This window comes from Capsicum annuum, chromosome 9 (assembly GCF_002878395.1).
Source record: "Capsicum annuum cultivar UCD-10X-F1 chromosome 9, UCD10Xv1.1, whole genome shotgun sequence".
NCBI lineage: Eukaryota > Viridiplantae > Streptophyta > Magnoliopsida > Solanales > Solanaceae > Capsicum > Capsicum annuum.
The window spans coordinates 3,028,030-3,051,210 of record NC_061119.1 but is presented as its reverse complement, the minus strand read 5'-3'; the positions used below and the strand labels follow the sequence as shown (position 1 = coordinate 3,051,210).

Genomic DNA, 23,181 nt, shown 5'->3' with positions numbered 1-23,181 from the left:
TTTAAAAGGAAAAAAATGTATCTTCGTTGGATGTATCGGGGAGCTAATTATGTATCCCGACAGACTCAAAATAGAAAAAATGTATCGGGGGCTAATTATGTATCTTTACAAAGAAAAAAATATATCTTCATTGAATATATTATGTATATCGACAAACCCCAAATCGAAAAAAAAAATAAAAAAGTATCATGAGCTAATTATGTATCTTCGCAAGGAAAAAGTGTATCTTCACTGGACGCATCGAGAGCTAATTATGTATCTCGACAGTTCCAAGATCAAAATTTTCAATAATTATATAAAATATCAGAATTTTCTGTAATTAAGGTCCAAACTGTCGGGATTTATGTTATTTTCTCAAAGAAATATTACCCCATCTCATAGTTAACATCATGAGCTTGTAAATCGAGGTAGATTCAGAATTTATATATATTTTTTAAAAGTTTAGCCACTTTAAAATCAACTTCAAATAAACATAACTAAATCCCGTTTATGTATTATGAACTTGTCATCGCATTCATAGCTCGGCTTAATCTTATTAGATTCGCGATTAAACACTTATACTCAACGTAATACAAATACATATAGGAATTTATCTGAATCGATATCGAATATTATACCTTCGACCTTATTATATTCCTGATTATTCATACCTTAATTAAATCATACGTAACGATCAATATAATCTCATATATTCACCTATTTTTCACTAGAATTTTGAATTTTAGAGTTAGTGGAAATTTAGTTGCAATATATAATGCAAAGTAGTACTCATTTTTTTGTCCTTTAATTTCCTAATATAGTTAATAAGTGAAACTCTGTTGGGAGCGCTACCCCCGAATGAGGCCTTACTCGGTGCGAATCCGGATTAGGCAGGCTCCAATGCGGGTAGCGAACTATATATATATATGTGTGTGCGCGCGCGCAAATATTATATGTCTTATTATCTAAGGACAGGCTGCCCCTAATGATGAAATGTTCAAGTACCACATTTAATTTTATATACACTATAAAAAAAAAATCTACTCTTCTACTAGTGCACATTTAATTTTATATACACTATAAAAAAAATTTTAAAAAAATAAAAATAAAAAAAACTACTCTTCTATGGTATTTCAAGAATATTTATCAAAGTGTAATTAAAAATGTATGAGACTTCTATAGTTTAATGCCCACTAGATGTGAGGCTAAATAACTTAAACTATACTTTAATGATAGTATAATACATAAAAGTGTTTTTTAACTTTGTCTTAGATGGCGTTTATGTCCTCCAATTTTAGATGTACACAAGTATATATTTAAACTTGTATGAAATTGAACAAGTCGACACATGAGTCTTATGTGAATTAAAACACGCAGGACGAGAATTGCCACGTAGAATGTCGAATAAGATGTATGTTTCTACTTATTCAACTTTACAAGTTTAATTGTATACTTGTGTATAATCAAAGTTGGAGGACATAAATATCAGTTGAAGCCAAATTAAAGGACGCGTATTAATGATAATATTCGGATTAGCTACTAGTAACTAGACTATTCAATTAGTGATAATGGCAATGTTTAGAGGCTAAATTTAGGATTTTAAATTTTAGACGTTGAACTTTTAAGGTTCTCAGTATTGAATTTATTAAACCATATAATTATGATTCATAAACTATTTGTTGTACCTGAAATTCTGAGTTAAGACGAATTCGAAATTGACAAGTTGCATTCGCCCCGGGTAATGTCTAGGTCAACTTACTCACATTTTGACTATTTAATCGGTGATAGTGGTAATATCTAGGTCAATTTACTGGTATTTTGATTATTTACTTAATCAGGAATCTGGTTCTTACAACACCATAGGTACCAAATAGTAGTAGCGTCAGAATTCTCATTAAGGATATTCAGATTATAAAGAGTAGACCCAGGAAGAAGCCAACGAGACTACAACGTCTACTATATATACATACAAATAGGTTTAACCTTGTATATATAATGTAATTTTCAGTGATCGGAGTTCATCAACATTACATAAGGTTTAAAGACGACAACAACAACAACAATCACAAGTGGAATCTGGAGAAAAGGTAGTGTGTGTGCAAATCTTACCTCTTCCTTAAAAAGAACGAGAGGTTGTTCCCGATAGACTCTCGGGCTCGGCTCCAAACAGACATCACAAGATTTAGAAAGAAATTAGAAACACAATCACCTAACATCTTTCTTTACTTTTGTTTTGAGATAACCAGTAACCCTCCGAACTATCGCCAAATTTGCTACGACACACTCCAACTTACCCTCTGAACTCAATTTTAGCATATTTTTGTCACCCTTTTGTGCTAACGTGACATCTTTATTACATAAAATGGGGCTCACATCAAAGTTGCCACATCAGCTAAAAAAGACTGACAAAAGGTGTCACATCAATTAAAAAGGATGACAAAAATACAATAAAAGTTAGTTCAAGGGATAACAGAACCCCCGTAAAATTGCGGTGTATCGTAGCAACTTTGATCATAGTTCGAAGGTTACTGGATGCTCCACTCATTTTGTGTTTTTTTTTGCTAGGGTTTAAACTTAATTCCACAATTTTCACCTACTTTATTAACCACTGCACCTAAAATAAAAAGTACTAACCATTAGACTATAGCTTAGGTGGTGGAACACATACATACTTTAAAATTAAACACACACATCAAAAAGACAGCTACTTAACAATCAGTGAAGTACTGTTTAAGGTCACATGCACTATACAATTTTTCTGAAATCTGAATCATAATTCAAAAGGTTTGTTACAGATTCATGATAAAATAAAAAGTTCTAAAGTTTTTTTTTTTTTGCTCTAGATGAAAGGATCAATACCTAGTTTCTGTAGACACTGTGAACCTATGTCAAATCTCAAAGTCTTCACATTGTGACAATGGACCTATGTCTGTTTTGTTTCAGTGGACCTATCAACTTTTTTTGTTTTGAATGATCGTATCGGAAACAAGACTGCCACAGAATAATACGATAATGAATCTATCGAAACACAAAACGATGCATACGCTCGACCCTCCCAGGATTTACTTTAGTGGGAATACACTGAGTATATCGTTGTTGTTGTTGTGTTGTTGTTGTTGTTGTGTTCGAGTCGGTTTTTAGTGTATCTTTAATTTCATGGGATACGACCTGTCACCTTCCACTAGTGACAGATGTTCAGTGGCGGACGCAGGATTTAAGGAGTGTGGGTGCTTAATACAGGAAAAAATAAAAAATCACCTCAACCAGGTTTGAACCCGAGTACACCTACCAGCGAGGAGGCTTAAAGATCAACCTAAATGCCAGTGCACCTAACCAACTTTTTATTTAGTAGGTGCTTTTATATAATTTATACTTATTTTTATATATTTTTATGTAATTATACCTATTCCGCGTCGAGTTTAGTGGGTGCCAGAGCACCCAAAAATTATGTGTAGGTCCACCCCTGCGGATATTTGGCAGCTTTGTCCATCAAGACTAGTATAAATGTGAAGAAATCACCTTGTGTCATTTGAACCTACTCACTTCATTCATCACTAAGCCGTGTTTTAATCACTTTGATTCCTCTAGTTATACCGTCCTTTACATGTTATCAGGGACGGAGCTACTCATTGGTGAGGGGATCGGTGAAAAATTATACTATTTTATATATGGTTAAAATTATTTTTTATGTGTATATAGTAGATATTGAACCCCCTTCAATTTGTTCGTATGTTATTTCTGAACCCCCTTAATGAAAATCCTGACTCCGCCACTGCATGTTATATTAACAAAGTCGATTTTTTTTGTCTCTCATGTTAAAATTACTTACTTTTATGCGTTATAACATTAAAATTGCAAAACTATAGCCGTTACTAAAACATTATAAAGTTGATGATTCCCGTCAAGAATTTAATCATCGCATCGTGCTAATTCCATATAAATCAGTACTGAGAAGCATTAGCATTAAAGCAACTAAACTTTACCTAGCTATTATTACAAGTTTATTAGTATAAGTAATTAGATGAAGATTTTTTAGAAGCCACAAAATTATGTCAAAATGGAAACACCAAAAAAAAAATAAGGGTGAATGATAACACCGATTTTCATTTTTCACATTCTTTCCATTTTGAGAACCCAATGGAATGATAGTTGTGATGAATCCATTTTTCTATTAAAGTCATTTGGTTCAAAATAAGGTTATCTCGATTATAATTTCAGAATATATTATTTTAGGATTATAATTCCACCTTCGATACGAGTTTGAATATTTTCAAAAGTTTATTATAAATTCAACGCGATTTTAGCTAATACTCCAATCAATCACTTGCATAACCCACCAAATGCCGGAGGTGTGCAAAGGCCGGATAGAGATTGACCCTCGCGTGCAAAGGCAGAAGAAAGCTTGATTGCAAGACCTTGAGCCAGATGGAGATCGAGCCTCGAGTACAAAGGGAGAAAGAAGCTTGATTGCAAGACCCACTCATCAAGTAGGGACAGAAGTCTGCCTTAATGATCGGCCGGTACCGAGTTCCATTTGCAAGCCTTGCGAATAATCTCATTACATTTCTGAGCAAGATTACATCCTTCATTACGAGGTTTTACACATACTTCTTGAGCTACTCGATTAGCGAGGCCAAAGAAAAAAAATATATACACACACACGCTCTTTCTTATTTAGAAACAATTAAACTTTTAAGTTCTCATTTACCCCTTCTAATGAGATGATTAATACGGTAAAATCCCACAAGTGAGATCTGAGAAGGGTAGAGTGTACGCATATCTTAAACCTACCTCGTGGAGGTAGAGAAGTTGCTTCTGAAGGACCCTTAACGAGATGATTTATAGCCACAGAAAACGCCAGGATTGTTTTACCCCACAAGTTTCAAAACCCTTTCTTAAACTCTGTGCTCAATCAAACGCCGGTACAAAAGTAGTTTAAATAACACAAGTACAGGGGTGCAAGGGTATACATGGACACAGGGAAATACCTAAAGCGAGAAATGGCGATGACTATCCTCCTTCCACGAAAAACAATGCTTTTATGTAGTATAAGCCGCATAACGGAACCCCAACCAAAACTTTCTGGGAGCAGTAGGAAAAGTAGAAAAGAAGACTTACTGATGCGTTGAGACCCCTACCCCTTTTCTTTTACGCGCTTTCAGATCACTTGGGGTAATCGATACAGAATCTACACAAAGCCCACCTTTTGAATGTGTGCAATCGATCTGTTTCATGGAAAATCTAACTTCAGTAGCAGGGTCGGAACTACTCACTATAAATTCACCCATCTTGTACTCTATCCAGTTGCCGCCACGCTTTAAATAGGCACTAGCATCATCTTGATCGCTATCATGTATGGAGTACTCACTCACTGAATGCTGCCCATCCGATGTAAACAGTTCATATCGAACTGGCCCTAAATCCCATCCATGAGTGTGCTCAAAATTGCAAACACGTCGACCAAGCCTCTTATGAAATTTCCCAAGATGGACCCTGAATGTTAGCGTGTATATATCCGGAGGAAAGGGGAACTTCACTGAACCGCTTACTTCAAACCACCATACTTGCTGGCAATACGCCACAACATGGAACCTACGGCAGCAGAAACATTACAAGTCAGTTTCAGACATCCTTCCCAATAAAATCTTGGTTACTGCGTTTGAGGAAAAAAAACTGATGAATGCTAGCAGTTTCCTAACAGCAGAATGTATTATATGTGGACACGAAAGAGGTAGTCTAACAAAATGGAAAAAGTGAACTAACAAGGAAAAAGGAGGAAAAGCACAGGTCTTTTAATAGTCAGTATTATCCGATGACTAGAAGAACAAAAGACAGCAGTGGACCACCACAAAACTGACCCTCTTTTACCTTCGAATAAGCTCTAGATGGTTAACCAACAGAGTAAAGCTTCAAGCCCATGAATTATTAGATATTGCAAGGAAAACGTTTAATCTACCCATTGTCCTTGAGCTCTAGGGAATTAGTGTTTGTTGATAACATTGTCTTAAACAGCATGTCAATCATCTTTAAACGTCTCATAAATTATGAAATTAACAGCATCAACCCTTATAGCTTGTTTGGATGGTTGTTACCTATTGGTAAGGCGGTTCACTTGAGTAGCTCAACTGCCCCTTGGCCGATGCTCATGACGTGCTACAGAACCTCCACCGTGCCGGGGGTGGGGGACCAAGCAGGGCATATTGTATTGTGTCGTTAGCTTAAATACATTGTTACTCAAATTTTATTGTAAAGTATCATTAAAATCCATGTCAAGTAACGACAAAAAGACCCATTTTCTTTAACGACCAATTTGGTGTGGCCGCGTCGTTATCTTCTTTTTTTTTTCCTCTCCTTTTGTCTTTACTTACTATTCAATAATCCTATCCTACCTTTCTATAGTAGCTCTACCTCGTACCCTAGTTTTCCTATAGGTTTATCCATCAGTTGATGTATGACATTACGTAACCAACGGAAAAGATACTATTTATCAAAATGTTGTATTCATCAAAATTTAAAACAATACAATACAATAAAATACAACACAATACAATACGATACCTTATGAAACAACATGTAACAACCATCCAAACAGAGTTGAGTGTTCGTTGACTGATAGGAAGAACTCTAAGTTTTAACATGGAGTGATAAACATGGCATGTAACTTCTCAAATTTTATTAACAGATGTAGAATAGTGACGCCTAAATCTGTTAAATTTATTAGCAAGAGATCCCAAGGAAGCATGTGTTCTTAATTAAACAAATGATATGGTCTTACACACTCTATAGAGTAAGTTTACTGGCCAAGTGGCTGAGTCAGAGAAAGAAGAATCACCTGCAATACTAAATACGTTAACATCATCATAAATAGCCAAGTCGTAACTTTTGCATTGACCAAAAGAGTAAAATTTGAACTTTTAGCCAAAATCCTAATTAAAAATTGACTATATAAAAACTAAGAAATCCTCTAAATATCTTCTTCCTCATTCACAAATAGGAATTTAGAACTTGTACTATCCAGCAAAAGCATATCGACCTAGACAAACTATCCATAATTTATCCAAATCTTATTGCCCCATTATATTCCTTATGGGTGCCGTATCTATGTTATGTCATCCGCCTCTGTGCTTTACTATGTGTTTGTGTGATATCTCGTGACTTGAGCCGGGGGTCTTTCGGAAACAGCCTTTCTACTTCATCAGAGGTAGAGGTATGGACTGCGTACATCTTAGCCCCCCCAGACCCCACTAAGTGGGAATACACTGGGTTTGTTGTTGTTGTTGTATTATCAACTGAAAATTTCATGTGCTATAGTAACAAATTCCAAGGCCTCTCTAAGGAGTGAGGAAGAAAAGAATGGTTTTGTTGTCCTCTATTCTACCCTCAACAACTATGTGTCTTAAGTCACAAACAAGTTGGCTTCATATATATATATATATATATATATATATATATATATATATATATATATATATATATGTATGTATGTATGAAATAATAATATTAGAAGTTCTTTAACAAGTTTAAAGCTTATTACATAATGGTGGATATCATCTTTATGGATCTTTTTCATCCATTATGTCCTATCTTTAGCTACGCCTGTACTACCTTCAGGCTCATAAAATAAGAAAATCAAAGAACAAGAAAACAGAAAAAGAACACTTCCAGATATCCAGGAATACTGCATTGACAGCTTTAGGACAATAACAGCACCTAGCACTTTTTTTTTTTGATATCATTCTTAAAAAATGAACAGACATACAAAGAACGAAAAGTTAGGACTCGTTTGTTTGCACTTAATGAAGGTTTGAATCTTAATCATACAGATCTCAATCATAAGTGTGTTTTGGAATCTAACAACTCCTGAATTAGCAGCTAGTGTTTGTTTTATCAGTTATAGCTGATAAGTTTCCATGAAGATGCCTATCATTCATCTCTACTAGTCTTGAATAAGCAACCCTGTAATCGCATGATTCTAATTTGAAATTCTATCTTTTGTATGTGCATGTTCTAGTGCTATTGAAAATAAATCTCAAGAATAGCTTCTCACTTTTGACATCTGCAGGATATTTATTTGATTGGTTTCAATAGTTTCGTTCACACTGTAGAGGGAAATAATGAAAAAAGTGGATACTGAGGATTGCTTTGGTTTCAAAATAGTCTTTTTGGGATTGGAATTCCGTGCTACTCCCGTTCTTCTCCATCTTCCCTTCTTCTTAGTTGCTTCTCCATACCATAGTCTAAGAGCTATACTCAGCCAACATAAGCTTCTCAACCTACATCAAACATGAATCTCTGAAGCCTTTAGCTGTGTCTGTCTGAAGTTCAGTCATATGGCAAGCCAAATTTCAGTCGTGTTTGTCTAAAGTTCAAACAAAAATGTCCTATGTTTGCTTGCACAAGCCATATGCCAAACTTTAAGAAAAAAATTATAACTTCGGAGGCAGATTTTTACAACGTCCGTCAAATGTCTGAAGCTTATTCTGAAGTCGCTAAACTTGCGAAAAATTGTTAACTCAGGCTATACCTTAAATAGTGGACACAAATTCCGCTATCTTTGCACTTAGTCCACCAACAGATCACACATGGGTTTCAAGCTATCAAAGCTCTTCTTTCAAGCCTTAACACCCAAATCTCATTCCCACTCCAACCCATTGTCACCAAACACCATTATTATCCGACATTCCATTATGGTACTTTGTTTCTACATTTGAATGTCCTCATGGTAAAAGTTCCAAATGATTGTTGCAGGTTTGATCTTTTTTTCGTTTTAAAATTTTTGTTCAGGAAGATATTAATTCACAAAGAAATATGACAAATGTCCAAGGAAATGTTAGGCTGATCAAACACACAACCCAATATATTCTAAGAATTTACAAAGATTCATAACCTCTATTAATCAACTTTCATTGCAGAACAGATTGTCTGATTATATCAAAAAGAGGACTTTGATTAGAATTTAGCCGGTATAATATATCTCAGTTAATATGTTGTCAGCGATTCATACCTAGGAAGAACCCAGATTTCTAGATCGGTTTCAAATAATCAAAAATGCTATATCATATCATTCTCTTAATTTAAGGAAATGAGTTATTAGTTGTGTCTGTTCCTTTATGGTGGCTTTGGTTGAACCAGAAAACAAAAAAAAAAAAAAAAACTTGCAGGGGAAAAGAATCAACTATGGAATCTTGTTTGTTTGTGTTGTTTTACCCCCAAAAAAGAAAAGTTAAATATTTCAAAGCTTGCTTAATTCATTTTCATTTTACCATACAGCATAGATAAGGGAATTGCAATATGAGTATCCATACTATACATTACTCTACTCGTTTCTCACCTGTATTAAATACGGGTGTGTCAGACATTTATCCATTTTTCGCTAGTCCTTTTTAAACCTGCCCATATCCGATCCAGCCCACCCATTTGCCAGCACTAGCAATGATTACACTCATGGTAAAGAAACTACAACAACAACAACAATATACCCATTGCATTCCCACAAAGTGGGGTCTGGGGAGGGTAAAGCGTACCAGTCCATACCACTATGGCACTACCTCTGATGAAGTAGAGAGAGGCTGTTTCCAATAGACCCCCGGCTTAGGATCATGATAACCAAACTAAGGTTACTGATTACAGGCATACCATATACCGACAATGAGATCAGAAAAGTTCCACCCAAAGTCGAAACGACCTGTCTGTGGTTCGCAAGAGAAAAGAGGATGAAATGAAAGCTAATGCCACATTAACAACTACTCTAATCAAGTGATCTTTTTAAAATCAATACTCTAATTTAAGTGATCTTAATAATCAGTTAACACATTTATTGCATATAGTTTGAACATACTAGTCTAACCTTGACTCTTCAGTAGGAAACCAGTTCCAATGTCTTCTGTCTTCACCACTAGTTATCAACATCGCTTTCGTGGAGATAGACATGCAAATCCTTCCACTAATTCTATCCAACCATACTTCCTGCAATTTCTCCCACATCAAAAGAGAAGTGCATATTAGAAAACAAAGCATCCCTTATACTTTAACCACAAAGCAATACCAACCCACAAGTGAAATTCAATGGCACAGAAAAGCTCTACAAATTTCTGACTTCCTTTCACCACCAACCAAATGCTTAGGAAGTAATCTTTTTTTTTTCTGTCAGCGATAAAAAAAGGAAGAAGAATCTAATGATACTTCTTTCCCAATGTATTTGATGCTATTACTCTTTGACTATGTTTTGTTCATACACATATCTTAAAATGTTTTAACTATAGAAACTTGTATTCATAATGCTTCTTATGTAGCTTTTAAATATGTAAATTTTAGTTCAAAAAAGAACAGAATTGGATGTCTGAATTCAACGACAATTACGGCTTAGTCCCAAACAAGTTGGAACGGCAACATGAGTTCCCACTTCATTTAAGCTCATTTCATATCAGACTGGATGTCTGAATTTACACAGAAACTGGATAAGTTAACTCATACTCTGAACACTATTCTTTTAGGAATGAAGACACTTAAAACATAAGGAAATTTAGCACTTGAAAAGCCCCTTCTCTACATGAAGCTCCATTTAGTACTGGTTATCACATATAACACACCATAATTACCAATGTCAAACAGCTGAATTAAGATTCCTACTTCTATTCTACTTGAAATTTATACACACAACTTTATCCGAACATTAAAAACATTATCTCAAATATCACCCAAATAAAATCCCCATAATCAATTCTAACCCAATCTTTCCATACTAGTAGTCATAGTATTACGCAGGGAGTTTCTTGTCCTTCGATGTTTGTTGTTTTATTGCACTTCGATTATATCATATTATTTTGTTGTAGTTACTTTTCCTTTTTCAGAATGCTTTGGCATGTTCTGTATAGTATTTTGCCATGACTTCTCCACTCATGTTTATTTAGCCAAGGATCTATCAAAAACAACCTATGAACCTTCCAAGGTAGGGGGGTAAGGTCATCATACACTCAACCCTCCCCTCCGAAACCCCACTTTGCAAGTCTACCCTCCCCACCTCCCAAGGTAGGGGTAAGGTCGTCATAAACTCTACACTCCCCAAAGGGCACTTGTGGATCTATCGGAGATAACCTCTCCATTTCTCAAGATAAGGGTGAGGTGATGAGGTCATCATACACTCTACCTCCCTTCTCAGACCTACTTGTAGATCTATAGGTCTTGTAGATCTATCAAGAACAGTCTCTCTAATTCCTAAGATAAAGGTAAGGTCATCATACACCCTAGCCTACCTTCCCTAGACCCTACTTGTGGGTTTATCTGAAATAGTCTTTCAACCACCTAAAAGGTAAGGGTAAGGTCATCGTACACTCTATCCTCTCCTTCCAGACCGCACTTGTGGATCTATCGGGAACAACACCTCTACCTCCCAAGGTAGTGGTAAGGCCAGCATACCCTTTACTCTCCCCTCCTCAAACCCCACTCATGGATCTATAAGAACAACCTCTCTACTTCCTAAGGAAGGTGTAAAGTCATTATACACTCTACTCTCCACTCCCAAACCCCACTTGTGGGTCTATCGCAAAAACAGCTCTACCTCCCAAGATAGGGGTAAGGATATTATACACTTTACCCTCCCCTCCCAGACCCACCTGTAGGTCTATTAGAAACAGTCTCTCTACCTTCCAAGGTAGTAAAGTCATCATATGCTCTACCCTCCCCTCCCCCGACCGCACTTGTGTGTCTATAAAAAAAAGCCTCTCTACCTCCCCAACATAGGGATAAGATCATCATATACTCTACCCTTTCCTCCCAAAACCCCATCTGGATCTACTGAAAATAGCCTATCTACGTCCTAAGATAAGGGTAAAGGTCATTATACATTATTCTCCCCTCATCAAACCCCAATTGTGGGTCTATCAAAGACAACTTGTCCTCCCAACGTAAGAGTAAGGTCACCATACACTCAAACCTCGCTTCCCAAACCCCTCTTGTGGGTCTATTAGAGACCGTCTCTCAACCTTCCAAAAGGTATGGGTAAGATCACCATACACTCTACCATCCCCTTCCCATACCCCACTTGTGGATCTATAAGAAACAACCTCTCTAACTCCTAAGATAGGGATAAGGTCACCCTACACTCTACCCTCCCCTCCCTGGAACCCACCGGTAGGTCTATTGGAAACCTCTCTACCTCCCAAAGTAGGCGCAAGGTCATATTACACTCCCCCCCCCCCCCCAAAATCCAAACCCCACCTATAACTCTATCGAAAACGACCTCTATATCTCCCAAAGTTAGGAGCAATGTCATCATACACTCTACCTCTCCTCTCTAAAATTCACTTGTATGTCTATTGAAAACAGCCTCACTACCTCCCTAGGTAGAGGGGTAAGGTCATCATATACTCTACCCTCCCCTACCCTCCCTAGGTAGAAGGTCTATTGAAAGCAGTCTCTCTACCCCTCAAAATAGGTATAAAATCATCATACATTCTGCCCTTCCCTCCCTAGATCTTACTTGTAGGTCTATCAAAAGAAAATCTCTTTACCTCCTAAGGTAAGGGTAAGTTCATATCATACACCCTCTCTTCCCCTCCCAGACCCCCACTTGTGGGTTTATCGAAAATAGCCTTTTTACCCCCAAGTTAGTGGTAAGGTCATCACGCACTCTACCCTCCCCAGCCCTCCCCAGACCCCACTTGTGGGTTTATCGAAAACAACCTCTTTGTACCCCAAGTTAGTGGTAATTAGGTCATCATGCACTCTATCATACCCTCCCAGACCCCACTTTTGGGTCTATCAGAAACAACCTCTCTACTTTCCCAATTATGAGTAAGGTCATCATACAGTTTATCCTCCTTCCCAGACCCACCTGTGGGTCTATTGAAAACAGTCTCTCTACTTTCCAAGATAAGAGGTAAGGTCATCATCCACTCGACCCTTCCCTCCCTCCCCAGACCCAACTTGTGCATCTATCTAAAAGAACCTATTTACCTCTCCAAGATAGGAGTAAGGTCATCACCACACTCTACTATCCACTTGTTTCCCAGACCCTACTTGTGAATCTTCCGGAAACAACCTATTTACCTCCCAAGGTAGGGGTAAGGTCATCTTACACTCTACCTTGCCCTCCTGAACCCCACTTTTGGGATACGTATGTTGTTATTGTTGTAATCAATTCTGACCAATAAGCTCAATTAACCATTTACACTCAAAACCTATGTTGCTTGGATTATTCAAAAATGTTCGGATCCTTCAAAAATAAGGCATTTTTGGAGGATCAGACATGGGTGCGATAACATTTTTGAAGAGTCCGAGCAATTTAGCTCAAATCAATCAAAAACAAATAAACCCCAAGAATCTATATTGAGTAAGATCATCGTACACTTTACCCACCTCTCCAAACCCCACTTGTAGGTCCATCAGAAACAGACTCTCCCCATCCCAAAGATAGGTGTAAATTCATCATACACTCACTATATACTCTCCTCCCCAAACCCCAGTTGTGGGATTACACTGTATATGTTGTTATTGTTGTAATCAATTCAAGATAGGTGTAACATCATCATACACTCTACCCTCTCTTCCCCAGACCCAACTTATGGAATTACACAGGGTATGATGTTGTAATCAATTCAAGCTAGGGGGCGTAATGTCATCATTCACCCTACCCTACCCCTCCCTAGACACCTCTCGTGCGATTACACTCTATAAAACGTTCTCGTTGCAATCAATTCGTGACCCATTTACAATCAAAACAACCAAAACATATCAAACATACTTGTGAAGATACACCGAGAACATTGATGTTGTGATCAATCCAGGACCCATAAGCTCAATTGATCATTTACAGTTAAAACATATCAAACACACTTGTGGAACTACACTGAGTATGTTATTGTTGTAATCAATTCTAACCCATAAGCTCAATTAACCATTTACATACCTTACTACCATCATCAAACGCAACAGAAAGAGTCACAAACATATCTTTTTTCCTAACAGCCTCGTAATTTTCTTTCTGAGTCAAAACGTCGAGCAGTTGGTGATAATCCTACACTCTACCTTCCCCTCTCCAAACCCCACATGAAGGTTTATCGAAAACAGTCTCTCTACCTTCCAAGTTATGAGTAACGCCATCATACACTCTACACTCCCCACACTACACCCCACTTGTGGAATTAAACTAGATACAATATTATCGTTGTAATCAACTCATGACCCGTGAGCTCAATTAACCATTTACAGTCAAAACATATCAAACACACTTGTGGAATTACACTGAGTATGTTATTGTTGTAATCAATCCAACCCGTAAGCTCAATCAAAAATCTATATACATACCTTATTACCATCATCAAACGCAACACCACGAGAAAGAGCGGCAAAAATATCTTTTTTCCTAACACACTCGTAATTTTCTCTCTGAGGCAAAACGTCGAGCAGTTGGTGATAATTCACCGGAAGCTTAGAATCCCAAACGGAATCTGACGATGCAGCACCTCTAAAAGCCCGATTAAGCCTAGCAAGATTACAGATTTCCGGCGGTGTAAGGTACATGAAAACGCAAGCAACACAATTTTCCGGTATGTCACCGAGACTTGGTCGTCCACCGTTCGCCGCCGTTGATTCACTTTCCGTTAAGCTGGATAATGATGCGCCCATGCGAAATTACTGTTTTGTCCTTAGGGTTTGAAGGGTATTTGGGAAGAGATGAAGGGTAATTTGGTCAATTTACCGGTTTTCCGGTGGCCGTTGAATTGTTCTCCGTTAGCCCATGCGAAATTTACGACTTTGCCCTTGGGATTTTAAGGGAAGAGTTGAGGGGTAGTTTGGTCAATTCATTGATTTCTTTGCCGGCGCCGATGACTGTAGAGAGGTCGGAGTGTTTTAGGGGAAAGTGAGGAAATTTCTATATTTTGACAATGTGTAAAGTAGTGACTTCTTTGTAATGTATCCTACTGCCAAATTTTTGCAAAAGAGTGACAAGAAACTTTTTATTTATAGTATTTATTTTTATTCGATGTTCGATATTTGCATTCAGTGTAGGTCACATGAAGCAGGTGTGAAAGTATGTCTTGACATACAAGAGAGAGTTTCTAGTAGCGTGATCCTATAATTTAGGAAAATGGAGACATCGACGATGATATATCACATATCGTATTGATGCGACATGGATGAAGTAAAGGCTTTCTTTCAGAGTCTTGTGTGATTAAAAGATATTGTCAAAATTTAAAGATAAGTTTTATAGAATAGTGGTTACTGGTTAGACTGATGTTGTTATATGGGGAGGAGAGTTCGTCAGTCAAAAATTCTCATGTTTCAATGATGCATGTTGCAGAGATGGGGATGTTGGGGTGGATGAGTGGGCATACTAGTTGCGATGAGATAAGGAATGAGGTTATTCGAAATGAGGTGGGAGTGGCCTCCATGGTGAACAAGATGAGGAAAGGTGAGATTGAGATGGTTTGGACGTGTGATAAGGCGAGGTGCAGACGCTACAATGAAGAGGTGCGAGAGGTTGGTATAATAGGTACGAAGAGAGGTAGAGGGAGATCGAAGAAGTACTGGAGAAAGGTGATTAGACATGACATGACGCAACTTCAGTTTCCGAGGATATGACCTTAGCTAGAAGGATATGAAGAATGTGTATTAGAGTAGGAGAATTGTCTTGTTTTTCGAAGGTTTAGGCTTGTTAGTATTTATCGAGTACTGGTTGTAGTATGGTACTTTAGAGTTTAGCCATAGATGTTGTTGTGGAGCTGATCCCTGCTTGTGATATCTAATAGACCGTTGTTTATTGTGCTTCGACTATCGCACTATTTTATTGATGATATTAATTTTTTCTTGTAGATTTTTGTTGTTCCGTTATTAATTTATATATTTTCTTGGTTGTTTCCTTCTTCTTTGTATCTGAATTTGCTGCATTTGAGCCAAAGATTTTTTAGAAATAACTTTTCTACCTTTTCGAGGTAGTTGTAAGGTTTATGTATACTCTGCCATCTCAAATCTTACTTGTGGGATTTCACAAAATATGTTATTGTCGTTGTTTGATATTTGCATTAGACTGATTCATTGAAAATTATGTCGGACAGAGCTCGTTTGAAAATAACGCTTTCTACCAAGAATTTTTCATATTCACGGCTCAAAATCAAGATCACAGATTAAAAAAGAAGCAGTTACATCACTACACCACATTCCTTGATGATTATTTATGCTTATATTTCATTAATATTATCGATATCTATATCTTCACGAGACAAAAATAAGGTCCGATTACAGTACCCTCTTCAAAACCTTACTTATAGATTACATCTAATATATTGGTATTGTTGTATTAATATTATAGATATAGATTGTTTACTAAGCTTATAAGTTAAAGTTGACTAAATTAATTGTCTTTTAACATTTTTTCTAATTCTTAAAAATATATTTTTCAAAATAAAATTCCTCACTTTGTTTTTACTCTTTATTTGTTTCATCTACAATGATATTTTTAGATTTAAATAATTTTTTCTTACAAAAGATTTCATGGTAATTTAGTCATTATAATATAATATTTAGCAAGCACATTAACTACATTTATTAATAATTTTAATTCTTTTATCCAACTATATAATTACATATCTATAAATCAACTTTAATATTAAAAATATGTTTCAACATCTAAAATTTATTAGTCAAATAGGTCATTGCTTACATATGGAGGAACGTAAGGAATTTTTATAGTTGGCTTGCTTTGACCATTATGAGCATTATTAGTATAATACTTTATTATTAAATTATTTGAAGAATACCTTTAAAATTATGAGCTACATCTTATAATAGTTAATTAAAGAATTAGTGATAGTTTGATATTTACTGAAATTTTGAGTTAGTTAACTAACATGCTTGGCAAAAAAAAAGGATATGGTATGTATATATAGGTAAAAATTATTGAATTCATACATCTAGTTATCTTTTATTATTATTATTATTATTGGTATGTATATATATGGTATGTGTTTGGTTGGTGAGTAGAAAATATTTTTCAGAAAAATATTTTCTATTGTTTTATTGGTGAGTGAAAAAATATTTTTTAAAAAATACTAGTAACAGTTAACTAGTATATTAGTGTCCCTACCAATTTAACAATTTGTAAGTACTAATTTAAGCGTAGCAAATAATATCAATATCGAATACTAAAATATTACAATCACTAAATTTAAGCAACTATTAATTAACAAATATAAGAGACACTTTCAACATTTTGTCACGACAATCTTAAGATACTACAATCAATAGAAATATAACGGAACAACAAGCTTATTCAACCTCGTGAAACAAGTTACATCGATGACAAAATGAAATATGCAATTAGCAAAAGTAACATAGGTAAGTCTTCCTCTATATATGCATATGAAAATAACAATACATTTAACGAATACTGAAAATGAAAAAAAAAATCGGGTTTCACTATTTTTTATTTCAAGCAATGAACAATTGAAGTAAAGTACAGTGAAAAATATTTTCGAATAACGTAAATTTTTGAGAAATGTGAAGTTTTTGAGTTATGCATCGATAATTGACACATGTTTTTGTTCTTACAACCTATTGTTTGTCTGTGTTTCCAATATAATTTAATTTATGAAAAATAAACTTCAACCACAAATAAAAATATGAAGAAATAACAATTTTATTGATAAACGAGGTGGGTACAAATCTGTTCCTCCCTTGATTCATCTCTTGATTTTCTCCGTAATTCGAGGGTCGTTAGTGTCGTATCTCTCGATTTTCTCCATAATTCGAGGGCCATTAGTGGCGTATTTCTCGAACATACCCTTGATTCTTCTCTCGATTTTCTCCGTAATTCGAGGGCCGTTAGTGGCGTATCTCTCGAACATAGGATGATCTCTTTATGAATATTCCATGATTTTGTGGGATATTGGAGATCCTGATCTTTTTACGAATGCCCATCAATTTATGGGATATTCAAGATGTCTGTTTTAGGGAATATGCTACCCTTTAAATAGACGATTATCTTTGTAATGTCTTGAACTAACATGATTTTGGGCGTCATATATAGTCATGTCATATTAAAAAATTTAATTCTTAACTAAAAAATTTTGCCAGTACAAAATAAAAAAATTGTGAGAGATTGAAACTATAATTCACGGAGATTATATATCTCTGTTATTTGCTGACATCAAATAAAATCTCCACAATTTATTTATTTTTTTATATAGTGTTTGAACTATATAGTACGTCAATTTTATTGTGTGTGCAATAAAATTCTAAATTATTGAATGACAAAAGAAAAAAGTGACAAGTTATGTAAAAATACTCTTAATGCTACGAGATTTTTTTTATTTTTTATTTTGAAAAAATCGTTCTTGACAAAAGAAATAACTAAACGGATAATATTAGACTATAAAGCCAATATTTTGGGGCTCCATACTCATGGCCTATTCGAGAAAAAAAAATATAAATCATTTTGATTCATTTTTTGATTTTAATTCAATGGTATTGATTTTTAGTTTTGTAGTGATTGATGCAACATGTGTGTGTATATATATATATATATATATATTCTCCATCGTTCAATTTAGAAATGATTAATAATAACTTCTTAGTTTCAATTTAGTGATTGATTCAACTTTGATGTAAATATTAGATGCGAATCAATTTTTACTAAGAAAAATATGTAAAATTTAATTTTATATAATTAGGGATAGACCTGGTACGATAGATACCGAAAATGAAAGTTTTGATAGCGATTTCATAATTTTATATAGTTTCTTGGTGAGAACATCTATTTCAACTCAGAATTGCTAGCTATTTAATTGTGAGGCGCGATTAATATGGATTCATGTTTGGGTCTCATCCTCTTTTGGGAGTCAACGCTGTGATCCCTAGAAAAAATAAAGGGAAAAGGACAGAAATAACACTTAAAACTAAAATAATTTTACAAAACTAATACCTAAATTCTAAACCCCCGGTAAATAGCCACTCGGAAAAATAATTCCAACCGAATGGCCATTTGGCGTGTGTGGGGAGTGGGCATCTTTAGTAATCCTAATTGTAATAGATACTCCCCATTTTTCTTGAATAAAAAAGCCATCACATCACAAACTTATAAAAGGAAATGAAAACAAATTACTTAGTTACTACTTAATAAGGGAAAATTATTGCATTGAGCTAATTATAACTTTGTCCGCATTAGAAACCAATTGATCAATAGCATTTTTATTCCCTGCTTTACATAATTTGCACATTGGATATTTTTCAACAAAACCAATCATTTGAATGAAATAGAAATTGGTCTCTCTGTATCATTATTCCACTTACTTTTAATAAAAGTACATTGCTTCGTTGGTAGTAACTGATGGAAACAATTTCTCGTAGGCTATATAATAATGATACAGTTTCTATACATATTCATACTCTATATAATAATTATATCATTTTTATACACATTCTATACAATTTTTAACTACAATTATTATTTAGATACATATTTTATACGACTCTATATAGTTTCTATATGCATTCTAAAAATGTATCAATCTAGTATAAGAGAGTATCAATTGAGTATATGGACAGTGCAAGTGTATCAACGTAGTATAAAAGTGTATTAATGTGGTATAAAAGAGTATCAATTGGGTATAGGGACTGCATATGCTTGCATAGAATTTCCTTTCTCTTTTTAAAAAAGTGTATCAATATAATATAAAAGTGTATCAATTGAGTATAGAGACTGTATGTGCCAAATTGGGTCAAATAGCTAAAAAGGGGAATTAAAAATAGCCGACTAGCTACAGTTGTCCATCTTTTCAAATTGTGGCCATTTTTTTTAAAAAAAGGTCAGTCCATATTCTTTTCTAAAAAATAAATTTATTTAATTTTACAACTCGAACTCAAAATTTGTAATAAAAATGAAGGGATACTTTACCATCTCATAACAACTTGTGTTGGTCATAAGTCATATCTTAGAGACACGCGGATCCCAGTCGTTTGGTGTGAGATATAAATAAGAGATAAACTCATAATAAAATAAAAGATTGTTTTATCTCATGTTTGATGTCAGGTATTAGTTAGTACCAAAACTATTCATCCCACCATTTACACCATGGTGATGAGATAAATTATCGCATATATATGATGGGATACCTAATTTTGAAATTAATTATCTCAAAATAATTCTTTCCCGACCAAACGACCCCTGAGTTCATTGGTTTTGAATTTTAGCATATGATAACGACTGTGTTAAAAGATAAATTATTTATACACTTAAATGAATTACTTAAACACTCAATAAGAGTACTACTAGCTAGGGGTGTCCAAAAATCGAACCGATAAAAATGTTATTGGGTTATTGGTATTGGGTTATTGTGTTAACATTTTTTTATTGATTTTATAAAAAAAATTATTGGGTAAACAGTTAAATTTTGGTTTTAGCTTATTGGGTTATCGGTTAAACCGATAACCCAATAAGGATACACTAAGTTATTGTTTTACTCCTATCTGTGTTATATGTATAAATATTTATATTATTAATATATATATATATATATACACACACACATACACTACTTATTCAGAATTCGGAGATTCACAAAGTATTAATTCCTATTTAGGGCAACAAAGGCACAATACAAAGCTCGGGTATTGTCGTATTGGAAAGCTTGAAGCATTTAGTAGCTTCCAACAATTAGGATTCAGTTTTTTTTCGAACTAATATTCAGTTCAAATTTGAAGATTCTTGTAAACTAAAACACATTGCGTATGATTTTGGCGGCAACTAAAATTTCATTATTTTATTTTAGTTGTTACTATTTGTATTTAATGAATATTTTCTTATTGGTTAAATAAAAAATCGAACCGTTAAGCACCAAAAATTGAAAAATCGATAAGAAAATACCTTATTGGTTGGTTATTGGTTTTGCACATTTAAAAATCGATAAACCAAACCAATAACATATAAAATCGAACCGACCGATGCACACCCCTACTAGCTTTAGCCTTCAAATATTGGTACACAAAAGAATAAAGTCATTTAATTAGCTAGATATTATTGAGAATAAGTTAAAATGAAATGAACGGCAAATTGATAATCGTACGATATTATTATTCCCAATCAATATAAGTTTTTTTCATAAAGATATGTATGTGAAATTTTGTAATGTGTTGACACGTGAAATTTAGTATATCAATCTCATTAGATGTGCAAATAAAATCCAACATTAATAAATATATTATTTTTATTTTTTAAAAAGTTGTTGGTATTACAGGTATGCACTTAGCACTGCGAAATCTTTTTAGAAAAATCATAAGTTTTGAAAGAGAAAAAAAGAAAATATTACACTATATTAAGAGTATGAAGTATTTTTGCGATGTCTTAATATTTTGGGCTCCACATATACTCGTGTCCCGTTGTCGAGGCAATGATTTTAATACTATATTAAGAAGTTTTCAGCTACGATGTTATTAGGTGTGAAAAGAAAGTCCTACATTAAAAAATAACTTTTTTTAAAAAAGTTACGAATAATGTACGTGATACTCTTAACTCTAATTGATTTTTTTATTTTGAAAAATCGTGCAAATTCAACAAAAAAATCAGTTATAAACATAATGGACAATATCACATGCACTACGAAAGTTATAATAATGCGTCATTCTATCTTGACGCTTAGTATAACAACAATAAAATACTCAATATAATTCTACATACGAAATACTTGACGTCTAATTATAAATAAAAATAAAATAAAATTATGGAGACGTGCATGGCATTTTGTTTCCACATGCATGCATAATTGCATACCATGCAATATATAAAATATAAATAAGTTATATATATGTTATGTACGATTTGATTTGTTGATTTAATTTGTTGCTTCCACAAGATGAACACTATTGTCATGATTATGTTAAATGACTCAAATTTTTAAAAAATAAAAAAATAATCTAGTACTACATATCATATGTATGTTTGGATTATGACATATGGTGTCTTGTCTGAATTTGACATCTAGCGGAAATAAAGACAGTGACGGATCCAAAATTTAGGGGTTGTGGGTGCATGAAAGGTTCGAACACACGTATTGACGTGTAATGCTTTAAGGTTTCATCTAAAAATTAAAACACTCAGCTATCTTCTTGGCTTATTAGATGTTTTTCTAAATCTTATAATGGATTATATATATATTTTTATATAATTATATATAATCTGCGTCGAATTTAATGAGTGCCGGAGCACCAAAACTCTGGCTATAGGTTCGCTCCTGGACAAAGGTCTCTACGAATATAGCAACAACGACAGCACAACCTCGCTAAGATAAAACTCTTTCACACAAACAATAACTCAACAAGAATTCGCTAAGATAAAACACTTCCACACAAATTTTGTAAACAATGAAATCGTAGGGGTTCATTCAAACGAAGGGTAGAGTTGTATTTTTGCATCCCCTTAAATAGCGAAGCAGATATTCGTACAAAATAAAACACACATCAATACCATTTAAATGAAGCGACCATACGACGCCCGCGAAATTTTTACCCTTAATTTCTTACCACAATTAAAAAGTTTCACTATTCACAATCAACTTTAGGCCCAATTATATGTCCAACTAAAGCCCATCAAACTTGGGTACCTAAAGTAGGACCAAGCCCAACCCACCACCCCACCCCCACCCACCAAAGCCCATCAAACTTGGGCCTAATCAAACTTTTTACCTAAAGTAGGCCCAAGCCCAAATTCCCCACCCCCACCACCCACAAAAAAATATCTATATATAGTGGGTCCCACAAGTTGATCCATGGAAAACCATAGAATTTTCTTCACTTAAGAAAACCATTTTATACAAAAATAGTGGGTACTATAAAACCACTTACCTAAGATTTTTGGTACATCCTGCATTACAAGTTGTACATCTCCTTTTATATGATAGTAATGAAGTCAAAATCTTCTTTTTCAGATTTCAAACTGCCAAACTAAGCCAAATTTACAGTTTTGCCCTCCTTCAATTAGGGGTTGTTTGGTTAGTAAGATAAAAGAAAATTCTTCTATTAAAGAAAATAATTTGATACATTTTACAATTTTCTTAAACACATAAGATTTTAAAAAATTCTTTACTTTTGTAAATTCTGTTAAATAAAAATTAGACAATCAAATTAAATAAAGAAAATAGTTTATTGATTATTAATTCTTGTATTCTCTTCATTCATCTTTATTTGTCCAGTATATTTAAAATAATTATCAAT

The 23,181-nt window shown here is 34.4% G+C and overlaps 1 protein-coding gene across 1 annotated transcript; it reads right to left on the bottom strand.

Moving 5' to 3' along the window:
• Nucleotides 1–4,795: 4,795 nt before the first annotated feature.
• On the bottom strand, nt 4,796–15,092 carry LOC107843172 (F-box protein PP2-A15). Its single transcript, XM_047395993.1, has 3 exons — nt 14,284–15,092; nt 9,827–9,945; nt 4,796–5,571 (listed from the first exon to the last, which is right to left on the bottom strand). Exons 1-3 carry the CDS (start codon nt 14,602–14,604, stop codon nt 5,094–5,096), a joined length of 918 nt encoding a protein of 305 aa, XP_047251949.1. The 5' UTR covers nt 14,605–15,092; the 3' UTR covers nt 4,796–5,093.
• Between the last annotated feature and the right edge of the window lie 8,089 nt (nt 15,093–23,181).